Source organism: Orycteropus afer, unplaced genomic scaffold (assembly GCF_000298275.1).
Source record: "Orycteropus afer afer isolate SDZICR_OR568_19922 unplaced genomic scaffold, OryAfe1.0 scaffold00050, whole genome shotgun sequence".
Taxonomy (NCBI): domain Eukaryota; kingdom Metazoa; phylum Chordata; class Mammalia; order Tubulidentata; family Orycteropodidae; genus Orycteropus; species Orycteropus afer.
In genome coordinates this window covers 8,305,182-8,319,062 of record NW_006921637.1, presented here as the reverse complement: position 1 = coordinate 8,319,062, position 13,881 = coordinate 8,305,182, and the positions used below count along the sequence as shown (strand labels likewise).

Below are 13,881 nucleotides of genomic sequence, written 5' to 3'. Positions count from 1 at the left end.
AGGAGAGACCAATTGTTATATGTAGACGGCTGCTTGCAAGCATTTAAGACCACAGTTGCTATTCAACCAAAGTAGGATGTAGAACAATGTTTTTGTGTAGTATGTTATGTCAGTTGAGCTGGATGTTCCCTACAACCAAGGTCCCAAGCCCAGAGGTCCAACTCACTCCATCCAGGGTGGGTGGCTGTGGCTAAGAAGTTACTATAACTTTGTCCCCTGTTATTTCTATTTATGTGGACATTCTTACAGCACATACAAATAGATGTGTAGAAATATTGTCTGCCAATCTTATGTAAAAAAAAAAAAAAAAAAAACCCACATTGCAAAGACAGTAAAGGGTTCCCATATACTTCTCATTGAGGTTCCCCAATTGTTAACATTTTATATTACTTTGTTACATCTGTCACAATTAATAAATTAATGTTGTTGTTGTTATGTGTTGTCTAGTCAGACCAGACTCATAGCGATCCCTCCTTTGGTTCCCGAGGCAGTATCACTATGGAAGTAGATTGTCCAACCTTCCTTGTGAGGATTGGCTGGTTGGTTTGAACCTGTAGCCTTTTGGTTAGCAGTCAAGTGCCTTAGGCACTATGCTACCAGAACTCCCAATAAATTAATAGTGATACATTATTACTAATGAAAGCCCATATTTTATTCAGATTTCCTTAGTTTTTATCTAATGTCCATTTTCTGTCCCAGAATCCCATTTAAGATACCATGTTAACATTGCGTTGTCATATCTCCTTAAGTCTCTTAGCCATTCCAGTTTCTTAGACTTTCCTTGTTTTTAATACCTTGGCAGTTTTGAAAAGTGCTAGACAGGTATTTTATAGAATATATCCTTGGTAGGAATTTGTCTGATGTTTTTCTCATGACTAGACTAGGGTTATGAGTTTTGGAAGGAAGACCCATCATGTCAAGTGTATATACTATCAACATGACAAATCCTTGTTGATGATGACCTTCATCACCTGGCTGAGACAGTGTTTGCCAGGTTTTTCCACTGTGAAGTTACTTCCCATATACTATTCTTTGGAAAAGACTCACTTAGCATAGCTCTCACCCAAGCAGGGGAGATAGGTAGGAGCTATGACTTATTTTTATAATGATAAATTACTTTTTCAAGTCAAGGTACTTTGGTGACGTGAGCATTCATTAATGCATTCATTAATGTATTCATTAATGTATTTGGTACTAGTCATGCTGTAGGTATACTGCATCTACAAGAGGGCAGGAATATATGTTTCTTCATCTCTGCGAGTCCATCAAGCCAACAGGTTTTCTCTCAGACCAAGCAAATCGTCATTAATTCATCTGCCTAGATCATGGTTGGCAAATACTTCCTATTTTCCCCTTCACTTATGGCAGATAATGATAACTGATAATGACTATTAAAATGCTGATATAGCTTTGTACATAATGATATGGAAGAGTGGTAAGCTCCCTAGCAATAGTAACAGTTATTGTTCAGTTATTGTGCTGTTTACATAAATTTATTTACATCAGAGAAAGCCTACAAGGATAAAGATGAAATTACCAATGGTGATTATACTAATGGATTTTAGGTGATTTTATTACATTTTCCTTATTGTCCTCCACATTTTCTTATCAAAACCATGTAATACTTACAAACTGATTAAAACTCTGAAAGAGATATATATCCATAGTTAATCTTTCTCAGTTTTATCCTCACATTCAGAGGAACACAAATACTATGTCAGCAGAATGGTGTAGTAAAACAATGGTCTATGAAGTCTCAGGAAATGGTTTTCACATCACTCAGCAAGTTATCAAGCAGGCCCAGTTTTATTCTTCCCTCTGATTTTACCTGTACCCAAAACTTATTCACTTAGTCTCCCAGGACTGTTCATTTCTGTGCGTGTGAAATGAGTTTTAGAACTCTTGAGCAAGCCCCCATGTGTCACTTCACTCCCACTCATTCCAAGCTCTGCCTACACTGGTGCCCAGCAATGAGCTCGGCTACAGTGCCAAGAGCCAAGTAGGATTAGAAGAAGGCAAAGCCTGCTGCTGTGGTACACTGAAAACCAAAGGATATTTTAACAAGCATGCTGGAACCACATGGCCAATCACTAGTAACATACAATTAGAATCTGTATCTTAGGGTCCTTTATCATGGCCTCTATTGTTTCACAAAAGGAAAAGTTGGAGAAGAGGGAGACAGAAATTTCACTATGAGAACCATTAGAAACACAATGGTTTGGGAAGCTCCACCCATATTTCTTCATGGTCATGGCCAGTGAAAGTAAGGTATATGTGGTAGTTATGTTTGTGTGTCAACTTGGCTGGGCCTGATTGAGTGGCTAGGCAGCTGGTGGCAGTTATTCCCCATGATGAGACTGGCAATCAACTCCATGGTGGGATCTGCCACAAGCAGCTGAGTACTGCTTTTGGGATGTGGTCTGCTTCCTGTATATAAGAAGCTTTGGGAATGGTCTCTAGCCTATGGTGTGCTTAGATCTTGTATGCAGCTGTGTCATTGCTCAGCAGCCTGCTATGCTCTGCTGACCTTGGGACTTAAAATGGTCTTAAATTAATGACCTGCCGTGTGGTTTGATAATATTGGAACTATGCCTTTTTACTTGTCAACCTTGGGCTTTGGCAGCCTCAGCAGCCAGCAGCTGCCTGAGTGAAGAAACACCTCTAGCTCCAGTGGGCTGGGAGCAGTAGGCAGAGCTGGATCTCAAGATTAAGGGGCTTTCACGCAGCCCCTAGAGGAAGGCACTTTTAACTTGGACTTAAAGCCTCCAAACTGTTTGTTAAGGTCATGCCATTTGTGGTATATTCTTGTCAGAGTGGTACTAAGTAACCAGAACAGTTTATTATTGAGTATTCAGCATGCTTGCTACAATCCCCGATCTTTCTAAAACAGCTGTTTCACTGAAGGCTAGATGGATTTGCCTGGACAAGCAGTGTTGCTACACAGTTTACTGCGGCAAGCCACTCCTCTTCATAAATCCTTTTACAAAGTTACTAAAAAGCCTTTCAGGAACTATGTGTCATAGGAATACACCTCGGCTTAAAGAGTAGGCATTTCATATTAACTACACATAAAAGAGTAAACCACATCATTAAATTCTTTACTTTAAACCTTTCCCAGTGATTGGGAGCCATTTACTCCTTTCAGAAATTAAGTTTCACACAGACTTGCAGAACAGAAAAAAATAAAAGGCACTCCAGAAATTATAAGGAGATCCCGGATAGCCTGCTTCCAAAGATAGAAAAAATTCTGTGAGAATAGGGAAAGATTAAAAGAAGGAAAAGCAAAAATAAATCTGCCAAAACATTCCATTTATGCCAGTTTGTCCAAGGTCTCTTTTTTAAAAGCAATGATGTTCCTGCAACTTGTGATGTGCCCATAAATAAAAGGGCAGAGCACAGCTGTGTTTAGGTATTGTTAAATACCTCAGGGTGTGAGGCTGCTGCCGGTACCTAGACATCCCAGCCATACTAACCTCTTCAGAGTCTAGGATGGTGCATCTGCTTGGCTCTACAAAGCAACCAGCAGGAGTGGCAGCAGATGCCATTGTAGCCAACTTCATTTTCAAGTCATAATGGGCCTCAGGGGAAGAGCTAAATATAGGAGGAGCCAGGGCACAGTTCACAGCTGTACTGGAGAAAGAGCAGGGAGGCTGGCCAGCAGTTTTATTCTCCCTCTCCTGGTTACCACTCTTGCCCACGGCCTGAGTCCATTAGCCGGCACAATACTATTCTCCTCAGAATCAAAGAACATTAAAGTGACCTTAGGGATGCTGCCTATTCCTTCATTTTGCAAGTAAACAAACAGAGGCTTTACAGAAGCAGGGGAAAGCTGAGGGTGGAATCTAGGCTTTTCTGACTCTCTGAGCAGTCTAGGAGGCAGCTATCTGACTTGTTCACATATGCACAGCAAAGCCCACAACCAGAAAACAAACCCAGTGTCACTGCACAGCCAAAGGATATATCTACATCCATTCACTACCATTCATACACAGAGCATCTACCCAGATTCTTGTTCGCAATTTATTTAACTTGTTTCTCGCTCAAAACAACAAAAAGTTGGATTATGTCATTTCCAAATCCTGCAAAATCATAAATAGCAAATGAGAGTAGGTAGAGCAAATAGGCCATCAGCAGAGAATTGTTTAAAATGATCAGTAAGCGACAGTTTAGAGTTTAAGAAGAAACCTACAAAAAATAGTCAAGAAAAATAACAGAATCCAACAACCTAAAACTATATCTTAGAACAGATTTTCACAACATAATGAGTTAAATGGTGGTGACTTTCAATATACAACACATTAACTTTTCCTCCATATACTTTTAGAAGTCAGAGAAGGGTCATAATACACTTAAGGAGGCCACAAGAGTGCTAATGAGATGCTGGCACTAAGTATTTGCATAAATATACCCATATAAATATGTATGTGTACATGGACATGCATGTGTTTATGCGTGTATTTCTTAAGTCATAATATCTTAAAGGGTGAATCACAAACTATTTACAAATTTCAGCTAGCCAGAATGACTCACACCTGAAGATTTTAAAGCACAATATTTTAAGAAACTTTATTTTACTGCTAGCTTTGGCTGCCATGGCTTTATCAAGTAAAATTCTTAATTAGAAAGTCTATTTCCCATGTTCCCCCTTTTCAAAAATATCAAGTTCCACTTAAAGACCACCCTTGAACAATGTTTCGTAAAGTGCTGCCCCTAGGTGAACAGTTATGAGGGCCATTAGTTACCTGCACAGCACAAACAAGAAAGAATGTCCAACGTCCTCTGATTTTACTGTCAGGGATGGTATCACTCACAGTAGTGATGAAATCATGCCAAACAAAAGCGCTGATGGAGATTTGAGTTGGAGGGAGGGAGACAATGGTAAACCAAGACCTGTTACTTCAATTCCATTATTTTATTATGTTATCAACATTGGATATGCATAGGGGGAAGAAAAAAAAAAACCAAACTCACTGCCATCAAGTCAATTCTGACTCATAGCGAACACCATTGTATTTCTGAGGTGGTAAATCTTTACGGAATTAGATTGCTCCCATCTTCCTTCCACAGAGAGGCTGGTGGGTTTGAACTACCAATCTTCTAGTTAGTAGTCAAATGCCTTAGGGACTATGCCATAAGAATTTCCTGATGTCTGGGTTATCTGCCCCCCCTGCCCCCGCCATACTCTCTCTCACAGAAGGAAAAAAAATAACTAGATTCAAAGAAGATTATATGCAAACATTCTAAAGACAGAAATCAATACAACATAAGCTCAAAGTAAGTCAATTTGCAATTATTCACATGAGTGTAGAATCCCTTATTCTCTAAGGAATAAGAGAGGACCTTACAAATCTGTTTAAGCCCAAGTGGGGAAAGTCAGCCTCCTTAGGTGTTCTGGGAGTAGAAGGAAGGGTACTACGTGAAGCTGGAAACTGAGGAATATGGTCCTGAAAAGTGTGCCATACTATAAGCAGGGGAGACAGATGCAGGAAGAAGACAGTAAGAGATACTTGGGCTGTTTTTTTGGAAGAGTCACCAACCAATGTGTGAAACCTGTTTCTTTGTAGTCTCTAAAGCACCATAGATCCTCATTTCCCTGAGATAATTTAGGGTACTTTGTAAAGGCTGAGGATTCAAACACATGACTTCTGAAGAATGTTATCTTTCAAGACTAAAGATAAAAATTTTTAAATAATTTATTTTGCATATTATTTTAAAACTTCTAAAATAACACCACTACAATTATTTTTATCTTAATTTTTAAGTTAAAAATTAACTGAAGGAAAATTAAAATTTGTCTATTATGCTAATTCATGCATTGTTTCAACAAAGATTTATTTAATGCTTCCAATACATACAAAAATGCAGTGAGAGTTGTGAAGACATGAAATTGAAAACAGGAAGCAAAGTTGTAGGAGAAAACTACAGAAAAGACCAGAGGAATTAAAAAAAAAAAAAAAAAGAAAGAAAAGAAAACAGAATTATGAATTGCAAGTAGTGTAAGAGATTATTCAGAGAAATAAAAGAGGTATAGAGTGAAATCAGGAGCTCTGGTGGCATAGTCCCTAAGAGAGTTGACTGCTAACCAGAAGGCTGGCGGTTCAAACCCACCAGCCACTCCTGGGAAGGAAGACTGGGCAATCTAAAGATATTACTTCCTTGGAAACCCAAGGAGGGGGTCACTATGAGTTAGAATCTACTTGATGGCAGTGGCTTTGGTTTTGGTTTTGGATAGAGTGACACAAGGGAAGACTTCTTTTAAAAGTGCACACTACATTAAGACTGACACTAGTGATGCTCACTAACTGGCAGAGAGAGAAAGAAAGAAGGCATTTCTACACTGGAGATTGCAAATGAGCAAAGGCAGGAGATTCTAAAAAAGCAGGAGAGCTACAGAAGGTCCCATAACTGAGAATAAGCTAAAGTGACCAGGGTGCCATGGCCTATTACCCCAAGGTGTTGACAAAGCTGGGGCCACATAAAGACATTTCAGTGGCCCTAATGATTAAACGGGAGCTCTGGTAGCATAGTGGCTAAGGCACTTGACTGCTAACCAGAAGGCTGGCGGTTCAAACCCACCAGCCACTCCTCGGAAGGAAGGTTGGGCGATCCTACTTCCGTAGTGATATTGCCTCGGAAACCCAAGGAGGGGTCGCTATGAGTCAGGGCTGACTCGACGGCAAATAACAACAACAACAATGATTAAACAAAAGTCTACTCTTTCAAATTATGAAGATTACCCCAAGACACACACACAAGCATTCCTGACTCCTCCTTACCTTTCCCATAGAAGAATTTGCGGTAGTAGTAGGCCCCAAGGTCAATGTGCTCTATGATGTAGCGCTTCACTTTCTCCCTATGAATCGGCTGGTTCTCTCTTGGCACTTCCAAAACTGAGACACCTGCATTTGTACAGTGAGAGCTGAGAGATGATTCAAAGGAGCAGCTTTCCCCAGAACTGAAAGATGATGAGTTGGCTCTAGAAAGAGCAATCCTTCTGTCACCTTCCCCTCCTGTCTCATTTCTAAAATAAGGACAACTCAGGACAAGATCATTACTCTTCCCATCACCCTCATCAGCATCCAGGTTCTCTTTTGAGTTAAGGTCCTCCTTGCTCCCCAAAGGGGACTCACAGTTGCCTGTCTGGCCTGTTGGCATCTGAGTCTGGGATGCTGCAGAAGCCCCAGTGGTTATGTTTTTCCTTTTCCCCACGTTAGCCCTTATTGCCATGGCTTCATTGATATTAAACAAAATGCTCTGGACATCATAATGTGCAAAACATCTTTGACAATGCCAAGGGCAAACTCCCCTTTCCAGATGACTCTCCTCCATATCAGATGTCAATTTGAAAGCCTCATGTTCACTTTTCACAGTTCGCAGCTTTCGGAAAAGGGATGTTTCCACCGACTCTGACTTTAACCTCCGTGTGAAAGGCTTTTCCCGGTCTCTCCCCATTAGAAACGTACTGTCCATGTAGTCTAATCCTGAGATTCGGACAAACTCTCCTCTAGAAATCTGTGCTGCTGCATGAAGGCTAGGAGAGACTGTAGGATCACAGGGGAAGAATTCAGGGAACCCAAAAGGGACCACTGCTTTGTGGTCATAATTTTCTACTCGGTATCCTCTAAGCATAGCAAAAAAGTTTTCCCCAGATAAACCCTGTCTATCAATTGAAGATGTACTTCCATATTCCCTGTGGAGGGCTGCCCCAGTGTTAGGATTTACTGCATTTTGGTCTAAGACATCTTCAGCATCAATGTCGCTGATGGTGACATCACTATTGCTTCTCTGTCTTATGGGGTGAAGTCCTCTTTGAGGAGAATGCACGAAGATGTCACCAATTGTATATTTTGCATCCACAAATTCCAGATCAAGTTGATCCTCTTGCTGACCATCACTCTGGTCATTTTGTCCATTCTGCATGACAGATGTGACACTTTCATAACTGGTTTGGGAATGGCTTTTCCACAGTCCCTTGCAGGCTAGCTCCTTGGAGCAATCCTTTTTAGGAGGCCATTCAGACACTCTTGCTCTCACACCCATTTTGGGTACTGGTGGGGTGCCATTAGCAGGACCACCACTATCACTGGAATTTGGTGCATTTAAAGAAGGAGGAGGTCCCATGTTGCCATTAATGGCTTTAAATTTCCGAGCAAAATAATCATCAGACTGCATGATTCTGGAAGGATCGTTAAACTTTGAAGAGGCTCTGCTAAGCTTGTGTTTCTCTTCTTGTGACTGCCTTGGGTCACTCATGTTTACCGAGGCAAGTGAGTCTCACTAGAAAGACTGGTCCAATTCTAATTACATTGCTATTTACAATGTGATATTAAATGCAGATACACTGAAAACGTCTATAGTCTTAAGAAGCCCTGGTGGTACAGTGGTTAAGCACTCAACTGCTAACCAAAAGTCGGTGGTTTAAACCCACAAAAGGCTCCGTGGAAGACAGATGAGACAGTCTGCTTCTGTAAAGATTTACAGCCTTGGAAACCCTACAGGGCAATTCTATTCTGCCACATAGGGTCACTATGAGTCAGAACTGACTTGACGCCAATGGGTTTGGTTTTTGTCTACAGTTGTATCTTCTCTCTTTCAACCAAAAGCAAACAACATCCTTAGAATATGATTTCTCCAAAACCAGCTCACTCCTCAGTTATTGTAATGATTTTGTACTCTTCAATTCTTTCAAATAATTTCTTAAGTCATCTGGCCACGAGTATTTCCTTCAGCTGAAATAAGACAGAAATAGTCATTAGCAATTAGCATAGGTCAAGTGAGATACATTCTACAGTATGGTTTCTTTTCCGTCCTTTTCATCTACGTATATTCACTTCCAATTCCCTCAACTGTCATGAAATTTCACATCTCTAAACTTTTGTTCATACTGTTCCTTCTCTTTGGAATACCCCTACCTTACTTCTCTACTAAGCTGGCTATAATGGCACAAAATCAAGCATCATCTTCTAAGAAACCTTCCCAGTATGTCATCTACCCTCACCCCTCATCCAAGTAAAGAGTGCTTCCTCTATGTTTCCATAGTACACATGTCTACAGCAATCACAGCATTTTTTTTATTACATAGTAAGTGCTAAATTGTTTCTCAATCTATCCCACTCACTGACTCCAAGCTCCTCTAAGTTAGGAATGTTGTCTTTCATCTGTATATCAAAATTACCTATTAATGCAGCCAGGCTAAATTAGGTACTCAAGACATATTTTAATTACTACATTAGTTATAAGAGTAGCACAAATTTCATATAGTATGTTTGTGTGGTCTCATTATACTTCCTTTCAAAATAATTAAACTCAAAATGCTCAGAAGCAAATAACAAGGATTAATATCAGGCATTAATGAATGAGTTTTCACCAGCAGTCAAATAGGAGCTTAAAGTGGGGAGGAGTCTTCAAGAACTTGGTGTCTGAAAGAGTACAACTTTTTAGTACATCATGTCACTAGCAACTTACCAAATGAACAGGATAAAATAATGCTATACAGAGGTATAAAGCATCTAATATATGTATGTGTTGGGAGAAACTGACTTAATCAACTCTTCTCTTTAATTATAAAGCCCTTCCCTTTAAGTGGACAAAATTAGTCTCAGGTATTATATATTTTCCCAACTCATGGGAATATGGGTATCTACATGTTGGCATAAGAATGAAAAGAACTATTCTACTTTCTCTGTAAATAATGATGGTAATAAAGATACAAAAGAGGCTCACCAAAACTTAAGAAAATGTTCAAATTCCAATTAGCTAAACTCAAAGACTGGCTTTGAGAATAATGTGCAGTGGTTTTTACAACAGTGGATACTTCTCTTATGATGGCAACTTGTCTTCCCCTTTGTAGGAAAAAAAAAAAAAAAACAGTCTAGGCATTACAGCATGCTGTCTATTCCCCACATCACTTTGTAATAGAGGAAATATAATGATATTTCAGGAAACAGCAAACAAAGGGGGAATAATCAGTCAGATACTTTCATGCCCAGAACAGAGAAAACTATCCCACCCTTCTCAGAAAGAGAAAATAATTTACTGCATCTTATCTATTTCACTTACAACTATTGGGTTTAAAAGGGTCATAGATGATTCTACAATGTATTTACTTTTTATACAAATTCAGGTTACTACCAAATCCTTTCTTGGAAACTAAAAAAGTGACAACTGAGGTAAAAAAGAAAAGAACTTCTTCCCTAATACCTATTGAAATGGTATTTGATTGACAGTACTAGTACTAGTCTCTAACATAAGCTATACATTCTATTCACAGTTTTGTAGTTCTTAAAAACATTTAAGAAAATGTTAAAGATTAAAAATTACCTGCAATGTTTAGAATACAGGTAAGTGAATCCTCAATAACTATTAATACAATACTCATATTCAGTTATATAGTGTTAATCTGTAGACATCCTATGCACCAAAGGAAGAACCCTGCTCTACTTAGTACTCAGTACCAATTTACTGAACTATGTACTTTCTAGAAATATAATCAGTAACAAAGTACTCACCACCTTAAGAAATTAGAATAACAAAATGTACCAAAAGAAATCAGGAAAGGGGTAATGACCAAAGACAAAAGTTGAAATTAATAAGGGGGGAAAAAAAGTAAAGAAAACAAATTCAAAAGCCAGTTTTTGAAAAGAACAAAAAAATAAGATACATCCCTCCCGAAACCTAAAAAAGGAAAAGGATGAAAGAACAAAATATACAGTTTTAGAAATAAGACATGAGAAATGACCACTTATTCAAGGAGAAATTATAATAAATATAAGTCTAAAAGATTTATTCCATAAGCAACTCTATGGCAAAAAAGAAAATCCAGAGGCAACTGAGATACTTCCTAGCAAAGCAAATATTTCCAAAAGTGATCCAAGAATGAAAAACTAACATTGAAGAAAACAAAAATATAACCAGTCTCTAAATTAATAAATGATACAAAAATATATGCACATAGTACCTAAGGCACTTGACTGCTAACCAGGAGGCTGGCAGTTCAAACCCACCAGCCACTCCTCGGAAGGAAGATGGGCAATCTACTTTCTTAGTGATACTACCTCGGAAACCCAAGGAGGGGTCGCTATGAGTTGGATCCGACTCGATGGCACATAGCAACAACAACAACATGCAAAGAACCATCATAACTTTTAGTTTGAAACGTTTTCCATTTATGAAATAAAACAAATATTATCTAAAATATTTAGGATTTACCAATCTTCCTTCACGTCAGTGATCTCCCACCTTTTTCACATCATGGAACACACTAAAAGAGCCAACATTTGAATAGTGCATGGGGATCAACTCAGGAAAATATGCAAGGCCATAGACTCTGGCTACCTTAGGCCCAAGGCTACCACCTTGAGAGCTGAGCAAACACTACATCCACACATCTGTACCTCAGTCACAACACACACATTGAGAGGCTTTAAGTCAATGTCACTTAGCATTAGATGGGTAAAAAATATTAAAATTAGGATTTTGGAAATGGACAGAGAGGGTTGCATAAGATGAATATAAATGACACATAAAAATGGTTGAAATGACAAATGTTTTGTTAAATATATCTTACAAGAAAATTTAAATGAATAAATAGATAGATAGATAGACAGGATTAGCAAGGACAATGCAGACACGTATTTGAGCACCTCTGTTCTGAGCATTCACGTTCCTCTACATTTTTAACTGCCTTATTGTTTAAAAGACATTATTAAAAAGACAAAATGTTAAATATATAGATCTACCACAGAAACTGAAGACATCAATATATTGCCAAAAGGAGTTATTATTTTAAGATATAAATAACAGAAGCTATTCAAATAAATGAAATTGCACACAAATGCAAGTCATTAATAATAGCAGAACTGTATAGGGGCAGAAAGTAAGTACATAAGAACTCTCTGCATTTTCCCTAGAATTCCACTATAAATCTAAGGCTATTAGAAAAAGTAGTATATAAAAAATAGATTAGTTTGTGCTGAATTTTATTTTGAGGTCTACCAAAAGGACAAACCCTACAGTAAACTCAGTATAGTGTACCTTTTGTCAGAGAAGTCTTCTGAGAATATTCCCTCAGTTATCATTCCTTATATTTTTGTGATAGAAACATTGGCTTTAGTGGACAGCTGTTATTTCACTGCTAAGGCTCCATTCCACCACTCCTCTGTCATTCTGTTGTACTGTGGCAGTTTGTGTGCTGCTAGAAGCTATACCAGCAGTATTTCAAATGTCAGAGAGGTCACTGAAGGTGGACTATTTTCAACAGTGCTTCCAGATTAAGACAGTCTGAAAAAAATGACCTGCCAATGAACTTTTGAAAAACTGGTCAGTGAAAACCTGATGGATAGCAATGAAAAACCATCTGACATAGTGCCAGACGATGAGACTACCAAGTTGGAAGGCACTCAAAATACGACTGGGGAAGAGTTGCCTACTCAAAGTACTGACCAATGCCATCAAGTTGATTCTGACTCACAGTGATCCTATAGGAAAGAGTAGAGTTGCCCCACAGCATTCTAATGCTGCAAATCTTTATCTTTTTTTTTTTTTTTTGGTCTCATCTTTCTCCCACAGAGTGGCTAGTAGGTTCTAATCACCCACCTTTTAGTTAGCAGCCTGATGTTTTAACCACAGTGTCACAGAGATGCTCTCAAAGTAGAGTCAACCTTACTGACGTGAATAGAACAAAGCTTTCGGGTTCCTCATCTTCTGATGTGACATGATTCAAAATGACATGAAACAACTGCAAAAATCCATTAATTATCAGAATATGGAATTATGAATCTAGAAGACTGGAAGTTGTCAAAAATGAAATGGAATGTATAATAATAGATATCCTAGGCATTAGCGAACTGAAATAGACTAGTATTAGCCATTTTGAATTAGGTAAACATATGGTCTACTATGCCAGGAATGAAAAACTAAAAAGGAAATATGTCACATTCACTGTCAAAAACATCTATCCTGAATTACAAAGATGTCAATGATAGGTTAATACCAGTACAACTCCAAAGAAGACCAGTTAATAGGACTATTACTCAAATTTACTCACCAAACACTAAAGCCAAGAAATCAAAGACTTTTATCAACTTCTACAGTCTGAAATTGATCAAATATGCAATCAAGATGCACCGATAATTACTGGTGACTGAATGCAAAAGACAGAAACAAAGAAGACCAGTATTTCAAAAATATAGTCTTGGTGACAGAAACAAAGCTGGAGATCACATGCTGTAATTTTGCAAAAGCAACAACCTATTCATTAGAAATATACACAGTTGGTGACTATACACATGGACCTCACCAGATGGAATACAAAGGAATCCAGTCAACTCTAGCGGTGCAAAGAGATGATGGAGAAGCTCAATATCATCAACCAGAACAAGGGCAGGTGCCCACCACAGAACAGACCATCAACTGCACACAAGCAAATTCAAGCTAAAGCTGAAGAAAATTAAAACAAGTCCATGAAAGCCAAAGTACAACATTGAGTATATCCCAACTCAATTTAGAACCCATCTCAAGAACAGATTTGATCAACTCAACAATAATGACTGAAGAATAGATGAGTTGTGGGATGAATGACATCAGGACATTATAGATGAAAAAAGAAATGGTCATTAAAAAGACAGGAAAGAAAGAAAATATAATAATTGATGTCACTGAATAAGAAACGAAATGAGTAACATCATAACAGAACCAAGTGAAATAAAAAGGATAATATCAGGGTACTATGAAGAACTGTACTCCAATCTGGAAGAAAGGGACAGATTTCTAGAAACATACCACTTACCTAAACTAACACAGACTGATGTGGAAAAGTTGAACAGGTCCATCACAAAAGAAGAAATTGAACAGGTCATCAAAAAATTACCAACTAAAAAAAGT

General features: G+C 38.3%; 1 protein-coding gene across 1 annotated transcript in view; it reads right to left on the bottom strand.

The window, feature by feature from the left end:
- Nucleotides 1–8,253, bottom strand: part of SIPA1L2 (signal induced proliferation associated 1 like 2) — a 175,500-nt gene extending 167,247 nt beyond the window's left edge. The window contains exon 1 of the mRNA XM_007938482.1: nucleotides 6,777–8,253. Within this exon, the coding sequence (XP_007936673.1) occupies nucleotides 6,777–8,253 (1,477 nt within the window). The remainder of the gene's footprint in view (nucleotides 1–6,776) is intronic.
- Between the last annotated feature and the right edge of the window lie 5,628 nt (nucleotides 8,254–13,881).